The sequence below is a fragment of the Eschrichtius robustus genome, chromosome 17 (genome assembly GCF_028021215.1).
Source record: "Eschrichtius robustus isolate mEscRob2 chromosome 17, mEscRob2.pri, whole genome shotgun sequence".
In the NCBI taxonomy this organism is placed as follows: Eukaryota; Metazoa; Chordata; class Mammalia; order Artiodactyla; family Eschrichtiidae; genus Eschrichtius; species Eschrichtius robustus.
In genome coordinates this window covers 40,968,193-40,978,207 of record NC_090840.1, presented here as the reverse complement: position 1 = coordinate 40,978,207, position 10,015 = coordinate 40,968,193, and the positions used below count along the sequence as shown (strand labels likewise).

Here is a 10,015-nt window from a genome sequence, read left to right as displayed (position 1 = left end):
GAGTCCGCCGCCCGGCACCGCGCAGACGTCTCGTCTCGCGCCTCCCCGTGTCGGGCAAGCAAGACCGCCAGCTGGGGTCCCAAAGGCTGTTCATGCGGGCGCGCCCCGTCCAGGGAGAGCCTGTCAGCACCTCGGCGAGGCCTCCCGCGGCCTCCTCCGCACCACGCGCGGCTCCCGAGACGCTGCGCCCGCCCCTCGCGCCCCGCACATCCCGGGAAACGCACACCGCCGGTTTAACGGTTCTGCTCCCGCCGGGCTGCGCCGCGCTCTGGGCCCCAGGCGCCCGAGGCCCCGCCCCGCACCCGCCCTACGCCCCTGGGAGCCGCCGTCTGCCCCGCCCCCGTCGCCGCCACCCGGGGCCTGGAGCAGACTCGCGGCTGCAACCGTTCCCGGACGGGCAGTCGGGTGCTCGGCTGCCGCGTCTAGGGCTGAGCGCCGCGACGCGGCTGCTTGACCCGAAATCCTCCCGGATCTTAAGGCGGTAGGTGGCCGGGGATGACGAGCCACACGGGGACAGAAGTCAGGCCCCGGGGTGTGAGGAGGCCGGTGGACGCCGTCTCCGAGGGCGGACACGGGGGAAGTTGAGGTGAGGGAGTGAAGCTCTGGGGTCAGTCGGCGCAAATCAGGCAGGGCCTCCACAGGGTCCCCAAGGTGGTTCTTAGAGAGCGAAGGGAGCGAGGAAGTCGGAAGGAAAGGGGTGGGGGCCGGTGTGGAAAAGCGGGCGAGGGGCAAGTGGCCAAGGGAATTACACTGCTGAAGGGATATTGATAAAACAAAAACAAAACAAACACATAAAAAGCCCCAAAAAGGAAGTGCACATCGCCCGCTGTCCCAGGACCTGGTCCTAGGTAGTGGTATGGTTTGAAGACTGTTTCCCATGCCCTAGAATCATCCTTACTAATTTTGGACAGCAGTTTGTTTTTGGTTTTGAGATTACTGTAGTTGTTTTTATTAATAATAAATTAAATTCAATAAGAAAAGAAAACCCAGTAAGAATAAAGAAGCAAAAGACATATGTGGTCACTTCACAGAAGGAAATCAAATGGTTAATGAACGTATTTGAAGATGTTCTATGCAACTTGTATGTAAGGGTATGCTGTTTTACAAAAGTTGACATATAACATTATAATAGTTTCAGGTGTACAACATATTTGTATCAAAAGTTTATAATTGCTGATATTAAAGCAAAACTAAAAAAAACCAAACAAACCTGAAAAAGGACAGTTACATCAGTTATGACAACCACCAACACCCATTACCTGGACAGTTTTATCCCACCTCAATGTTAAATTGTGCTTGTATTGAAAGATGCTTCACAGAGAAAAAATTTTTTTTGGTCAGAAAGCATGAAATGGAAAATATAAGGGGACACTCTGGGCTTACAACTTTTTGATATTTTAGTTTTAATTTTTCCTGCATATGGCAACCCGATTTGTGGAGTATAAAGTGTCTTTCCTCATGTAAGTCATAATTAGTTTATCCTGTACTCCTCTATATTTCCTTTATGTTATTTTTCATCTATCAGGTTATCAGTTTGTGCTGTTTACTTACAAGCAGCAGTTGGCTTTAAGGAATCCTAACTTTGTAAAAGAGATATTTTGAAGTTGAAAATTAAGATTAAATCCTATCTGGTATAATCCTATATGGGAAATATACATGAGGTAAATGAAAGCGTGGTCTTTTCACTTCTTCTCTCAGCTTATTTCTTTAATTTTATATGCTCTTATTTCTTAATTGCAGCAGAACCATCAGCAGTTTCTAAAGAAATCTAGAATTTAAGTTGTAAATTTTAAGTATAATATTCAGCTTCTAAGTATAATACATATTACGTTTCATATATCTAATCCATTCTGTGGATTAGAATGGCAGTGTACCATGTCTGCAGAGTGAGGAAAGCATAGTAATCCCACAATTTATTTAGTAGTTGAAGAAAAATTGAAAATTGAGGAAATGAAAATTATTAGCACACACCAATTTATTCAGCAAGGTTTTATACATAAATGTTCCTTCTCATAATTAATTTTTTTTCCATACAAGCAGTGTCCACATGGAATAGTGGAGAGTCAGGTGTCTTTTACTTACCAGACACACAAGTTTAGAGACAAGGGCGTGAACTTTATAGTCAGAACCTCATTTCTACCAATTACTAACTGTGTGAACTTGAGCACGTCTCTTATTTTTCTTAGCCTCAGGTTTCTTCTCTGTAAAGTAGCTAATAATGATTTTCTACAACAGTTAATGTATGGCTCAAAATTAAATGAGATAGTATATGTAAAGCATTTAACATGTAGTAAGATCTCAAAAAATGGCATTTTAATTAAAAAAGGATAGGATATGTTGGGTAATGAAATTTTGCCCCAATTGATCAGTATATATGCTTATCTCATGGTGCTATATTTTAGAAAATTTTAGGTTAATTTGTAATTTCAGAATCGGTGGGCCCTTATATTTAGTTTGATATATTTTTTTAAACAAATAAATAACCTAAGATATAGTTCATATTCTAGATGAAGAATAGCACCTACACAGGTTTCCTGACTTGCAAACCAGTGTTCTGTTCATACCACTTGGCATTTTAAGATGATTTGTGTAAACTTGAAAAAAAACTTTAGTTAGTAACCATTTCTCAGCATGTGTTAATATAATGAATTTTTGAGACATTGGATCAAAATGTCCTTTACAAAATATTTATACCATAAAACTATATATTTACATTTCAAAGACAACTTTATGACAGGCCCACTGCTTGCTACCCAATGTTGTAGGTAGGGTTATGTTTTTTTTGCAACTGTTCTTTGTAACACTTGATATCATAAATGCCTAACCTATGTAGCTTCAAAGGAAACTTTTGGAGTTCTACATTCAATGAGTGAGCAGACATTAGAGTTTAAGATTGAAGTTATTTTATATGCTGACTGTGTAGTTCAGCTGTCTTTATTTGTAACCCAAACTGAGAATTAGGCTTTGGTTTCTGGAGCCCTGTCCTTCATAGATTATGATCCTGGATCAGTTTTACAGTAATAATTGCTTATTATTGTATAAGGTAAATATTTTTCCATTAATAACACTGTTTAAGACATGATGCTGTTATGTAGTATGCATCCCAAACTTATTCCCTATAATGTCACTGTCTCTATGCAGACATAGTTTACTTTAAAAAAAAACATCATATTGAATAGAGTATTGCATGGCATCATCATTTCTAATTTCCTTAACTGATGTGGATTTATGTATCTGGGGACTTTGCTGTAGTTTTCATGCTACAAATTGAAAGGGTAGGTGGTACTGAAAAATCTTTTTGTTTGTTTATTTACATGTGTTGTAAAATCATATAAGAGTTCTGTAACTCCCCAACGCTTGAAAACTGTGGATTTGCATTGAATACTGGGGATTTGCATTGCTCAGCAACTGGAAAGACTTTTACAACCTACCAACTCGATTTCAGCTGAGCAATGAAAAATAAAAAAGTGTGTGCCAAAGTACTCTATTGTATTCTTTTCATATGGGAAACAGGATGGAAAGTTACTACTACTAGTATTAGGGTCCTAATTAAAATGGCTAGGATAACATTAAATAATGCAATATTAGACTGCTCTTTGGTCCATATTAGAATATTCCCTTCCACATAGAAAATATTCAATAAATATTTGAAGTGAGGTTTTTTGCTACATATGCTTATAACTTTTTTTGTTTCCTATTATATCAAAGTAGTACATTAGTTTTGTTTAGAAGGTTGTTAATAACTGTGCTGAAATACCAGTTAACATACACATTACAAATCTAGATGGGTGTTAACTTAGAGTACTGGCTTGCATATCTCCGAATTTCAAGAAAAAGTAACTATTTTGTGCTTAGTTACCATTGCTAACTTTGAGAGATTGTTTATAAATTTATGATTTTAACACTTGAATTATGTCCAAAGGCATTTTTTTAAGATGAAAGCATTTCTTTGGAGCATAAAGAAAGTGATTAACCCTATTTTATACTTAGGGAAACAGTCACTTAGACCAACCTCTGCTTAAGATCATGGGTTACAATCAGTTTCTGGATGAGCAAGTGCAAAATCAGGTGGAGTTTTACTTTTGACTTTGTCTTGATAGGTATCAAAATTTGGAAAGCTTTTGGTCCATTCAGGCATCACAAGATTTTCATTAAACAGGAGGTATTTAAATTTATAGATTTATTTAGTAAAACTAATTATGTTGCAGCTACTAAGATACAAAGATAAATAAAGTCTAGTTTTTTTGGCTTCAGCTAACTCACAGTCTAACCAGTTAGGCATATAATAGATTTTTTGTATGATACATTTTAGAAAAATTAATAGGCAAAATATTGGGTTGGTCAAAAATTCGTTCAGCTTTTTCATAAGAAGTCATGGAAAAACCCGAATGAACTTTTTGGCCAACCCAATACAATATGGACCACTGGAGGAAGAAAGAAAAATCATATTGTTGCTACCATTATTGTTATTTTACTATCAACTATTTGTTAGGAACTAGAGAACTTCATGTGAACTATTTTATTTAATGTTAGCATTGAGACATGAGGATACTTTCCAAGGAAGTAGAGAGAACTTGACCTTGGTTTTGAAGGATGAATAGCAATTTGGGAGAAGAGCAGCAGGGAGAGTGAGGGAACTCCAAACAGAGCACCTGAATGTATATGGTGAAACAAAATAACATTTATGAATTCAACATCTTATTGAACATGTACTGTGTATTAGACACTGTGCTAGCCATTAGAGATATACCTGAATGATAGAGCTATAATTTTATAGTCAGATAATAGGTAATTGAAACTAATGCAATAAATACCGCACAGGAAGAGGATACAGGGGTGATTTATGAGCACATAAGAAGGGTACTTAATGAAACTTGGACAGTTCTGCCTGTGTGGGAGGTGGAAAGAGAGTATGGGGCTATAGCTTGATCATAGCATGTTGGCCAAAAGCATGGGGATGAGCATACCCATCACTTTTTAGACTCATGACCTTGGGCAAGTTACCTAATTTCTCTAAGCCTTCTCTCTAAAATGAGGATAACAAAATGATAAAATTAACATTTATTGAACTTTTACTGTGTACCAGTTATTGTGCTAATGCTTTATACAGATTTTCTTTTTTAGTCTTCACATCAAACTTAGGAGATAGGGGTTATTGTTTTCCATAATTGCATAACTAAGTGGTGGAGCTATGATATGAGCCTAGGTAGGCTGACCCAAGACCTGAGCTCTAACTGTTAATAGTGCCTAATTTATAAAGTTGTTCTGAATATTAAATAATGAGACATAGGTAAGTGGTTTACTGTGCATGACACATGGATGTTGGGTCCTGTTTCTGTTAATAATTCAGGAGGTGATGGGGTACTGAAGTTTTTTAAGCAGGTATGTGTGTAAGGAGATCATATTTTGGAGAGAAAAGAGACTATATTCACCCATTTGTTCAGCAGATGCTTGCTTTACGCCTACTTTGGATCCAGTCCAAGTACTGAGTTAGTTGTAGGGGACACAGGAGGAATGAAAATATTGTTCTTCACTTTAAGAAGACTCTGTTCCTCACTTTTGCCTAGTATGAAAGACAAATCAGCCATTATAGTGTGGTATATAGTATAGTATAGTACAGTGTTCTCTAAGTGCCATGATATGGGCATATTCACTGTGTCCCAGGTACATAGGTACATAGGTACATAGGGAGAGGGAGTATTTAAATCAGTCTAGGTGTTCAGGGAGATGAATTAAGAACTACTGTGGGACTAAAAGAGTAATGGTGGGAGTAAAGAAAATATATTTGAGAGACATTTTGGAAGTAGAATGGATAGGAATTAGAGACTGATTATGGTGTGGGGGCTCTAATATAGACAAATTTAAGGTGTCTTTAACTGAGGGTGATATGAGGGAGTTGGTGATGACTTTAAGGAATACAGGAGGAGGGACAACTTTGGAGTCAAAGTAATGAATCTGATTTTTTTTTATAATAATAGCATTTATTTAGCACTTGCCTTGTGCCAAGTAGTCTTTTTTTTTTTAACATCTTTATTGGAGTATAATTGCTTTACATTGTTGTGTTAGTTTCTGCTGTATAACAAAGTGAATCAGCTATACGTATACATATGTCCCCGTATCCCCTCCCTCTTGCATCTCCCACCCACCCTCCCTATCCCACCCCTCTAGGGGGACACAAAGCACTGAGCTGATCTCCCTGTGCTATGTGGCTGCTTCCCACTAGCTATCTGTTTTACATTTGGTAGTGTATATGTGTCAATGCCACTCTCTCACTTTGTCCCAGTTTACCCTTCCCCCTCCCCGTATCTTCAAGTCCATTCTCTACATCTGCATCTTTATTCCTGTCCTGCCCCTAGGTTCTTCAGAACCTTTTTTTAAGATTCCATATATATGTGTTAGCATATGGTATTTTTCTCTTTCTGACTTACTTCACTCTGTATGACAGACTCTAGGTCTGTCCACCTCACTACAAATAACTCAATTTCATTTCTTTTTTATGGCTGAGTAATATTCCATTGTATATATGTACCACATCTTCTTTATCTATTCTTCTGTTGATGGATGCTCAGGTTGCTTCCACGTCTTGGCTGTTGTAAGTAGTGCTGCAATTTTGGATATGTTGAATTTGAGGTACCTATAGTAAGATATAAATGGAAATATCTTTTGGCAATTAGAAAGATGAAACTGGAATTTAAAAGAGAGGTAGCTGCTGGATGTGTAAATTAGGGCATATTTATCATGCAGATAGGTAGTTGCAATCATAAGAATAGATGAGAGTAGCTAAGAGGACCAAAGCCAAATTTGGACGAATCCCTAAATTTAATTGGAGAAAGGTAGGAATCAGCTAAGGAAGTTAGAAGGGACAATCAAAGAAATAGGAAACAAAACTTAAAGAAAAGAGTCAGGGGAGTTAAGGGAGGAAAATGTTTTAAAGAGGGAATATTTAATTGTGACAGATGCTGTAAAGGGGTCTATGGTTGTTACATGTTATTTTAAATGCTTTGTTTTGTGTTTTCCACCTTAACTTATAAAATAGTTATCTTCAAATGAATGTCGTGGTTATTTGTATATATGTTAAGGCAACTTGATTATCTTGTCCAGAAAATAAAATGTATTTTTCCCACCAAAAGTATGGAACCTCAAGGTCTTTGAGATAATGGAAACCAAAAAATTGATTGGTAAACCACTTCAACCAGCAAGACCTGTTCGTCATCTGACTTCTCCCCCTGGTGAGTAATCTAGGGTACACATTTAAAAAAATTAATTGGTTAATGGCTAATTAGTATTTGAAAGGCCAAATAATATATGTATAAAATACATAAATAAATAAATATATAAATGGTGGATATTTTAAAAATAATGAAAACCAATGATCTCCACTGTTTGAAGAATTTAGAAGTATTACCAAAGAGAAGGATTCTTTTTTTTTATTGAAATATAGTTGATTTACAATATTGTGTTAGTTTCAGGTGTACAGTAATGATTCAGTTATATACATATATATATATATATATATCTTCAGATTATTTCCATTATAGGTTATTATAAGATACTGAATATAGTTAATTGTGCTATACAGCAAATCTTTGTTGCTTATCTATTTTGTGTATAGTAGTTTGTATCTGTTAATCCCATACTCCTAATTTATCCCTCTGCTCCTCCCTTTCCCATTTGGTAATCATAAGTTTATTTTCTGTGTCTGTGAGTCTGTTTTGTAATAGATTCATTTGTATTATTTTTTAGATTCCACATGTAAATGGTATCATATAATATTTGTCTTTGTCTGATTTACTTCACTAAGTATAATATTCTCTAGGTCCATTCATGTTGCTGCAAATGGCACTATTTCATGCTTTTTTATGGCTAATAATCCATTGTGTATATATCACATCTTCTGTTGATGGGAACTTGGGTTGTTTCCATATCTTGGCTATTGTAAATAGTGCTGCTATGAACATTGGGATGCATGGATCTTTTTGAATTAGAAATTTTGTCTCTTCTGGATATATACCCGGGAGTGGGATTGCTGGATCATATGTCAACTCTATTTTTAGTTTTTTAAGGAACCTCCATACTGTTTTCCATAGTGGCTGCACCCATTTACATTCCCACCAACAGTGTAGGAGGGATTCCTTTTCTCCACACCCTATCCAGCAATTATTATTTGTAGACTTTTTGATGATGGCCATTCTGACCTGTGTGAGGTGATACCTCATTGTGGTTTTGACTTACATTAAGAAAATTCTTAATGGTCTACCAGACCAACAAAGGTGGGAAGAACTCGTGGATTTTTTTTGCCTGAGAGCAACTTGTGTATCTTTTTTTTTCATGTCTCATTTTCATGGTTAACACCTGGCTTCTGCTCAGAATGATACTCTCAGTACAAATTGTGTCCTGTGATTATGATCACTGTAGAGCAGTCATTCTGGAGAGAGCATTAGCCTTTAAAAAATATACCTAATTGAAAAAAATTAGTACCAAGCAACACTTACAGATTAAGGCTGTGCTTGAGCTGGAACATAAAATCTAACTTTTCAGGAAATCTACATTTTCTAAAATATTTTCTTTTGCCCATAAAACTAAACTTTTGGACAAATTCTTAAAATACTTGGTATTTAATTTCTAAATTGGAATAGTGACCTTTTTATTATTTTCATTACTAGTATATATATTTATATTTTATGTATATTTGTCTATACACATACATAAAATATAAAAGTTATTTGAATTCTGTTTAGTCCATGGGTTCAACTGAATAACTGGCTACTTAGAAAAGGGAAAATATAGCCCTTTTACTGGGTACAAAGATGAATCAGAAAAGATAGAAATGACACAGCTCCTCAGTCCTCCATTTGTTCTCCTATCTTTGGTTCCTACAAAGAAGATTGTCTCTACTTTGGTAATGTTTCCTTTGAAGATGGCTGTGACTAAGGACAGACAAAATGAAATTAAGGGATCTTCTGGACCATAGTTTAGCAATGCTGAAGCTGTATCCTTCTGGTGCACTGAAGAAGCAGTTGTGTAGGGCGAAGTCTCAGATTTTTTCCTAAAGCGATTTTTTCCGTGGTATCTTCTCTGTACCTGTCACATAACTTATTTTTATTATAGTCATTATTTATGAGCTTGTTTTTTTAAAAATAAGCTATGAACTATTTTACCTCTGAGCTTTTTTCATGCTTATAAACCCATCTCCTAACATGGTGGTTGACATTTCATTGTGTTGAGTAAATGAACTATCAGAAAACATTTCAAAACAGTGCCTAGAATATCCTAGATACTTAAGGTTTTTAGGTGGTGTTATACCATTTATTGAAGTAATAGATATTTAAAACGTTTTTTTTTTTTTTCTCTCCTAACAGGAACAGTATTCCATTTCAACTTCCAAAACGAATATCCATGCAACACCCAGTACTTACAAAGTGGAGTTAGCAGAGTAAGTCTTAGCAGTTATAATAAAATAAAGCATTACGACTGGAAAGTAACATTTGTTAGATGGCTATTGTGTGCCAGGTACTATACTAAGTGCTTTATATACTTTTTAAAAGTTATGATCTATTTCAAGCATATATTACAGAGAATAAACACTTATTATACCCATTGCTCACCATTTTCAAATCTAAATATATTGTTTTATTTGTTTTAGAAAATGTTAAAGAAAAAACCTTACAGGTAAAATTTTAAAAACCTATATATCCCTGCACCATCCCATTTCCTTCCTATACTTCCCCAAGATAACTATCCTCAATTTATTATTGTTTTTGTGAATGTATTAGTACTTATGCTATAACAAATAGAATTGTTTTAACTGTTCTACAATTTTATATAAATAATATTTTACCTACACATATTTTGCTGTATTTTTTCACATTTAGGTTTATATTTAAAATTTTCTAATTTAATTTTTTGACTAAATAAAATAGTCACAAATTTAAAAATTCAAAATATATAAAATGACATTTAGTGAAGTTTCCCTCCAATCTCTATCCCCCAGTCACCTATTTCCTCTGATCAGAAG

The 10,015-nt window shown here is 36.0% G+C and overlaps 1 protein-coding gene across 2 annotated transcripts in view; it reads left to right on the top strand.

Moving 5' to 3' along the window:
- Positions 1-352: 352 nt before the first annotated feature.
- The window catches only part of C17H8orf88 (chromosome 17 C8orf88 homolog), a 47,806-nt gene continuing 38,143 nt past the window's right edge, over positions 353-10,015 (top strand). The window contains exons 1-3 of one of the 2 annotated variants that reach the window (XM_068525673.1): positions 353-481; positions 7,131-7,229; positions 9,360-9,433. In XM_068525673.1, coding sequence (XP_068381774.1) covers positions 7,157-7,229; positions 9,360-9,433 — 147 coding nt within the window. In that variant the 5' untranslated portion in view covers positions 353-481; positions 7,131-7,156. The other variant, XM_068525674.1, reaches the window with a different exon arrangement.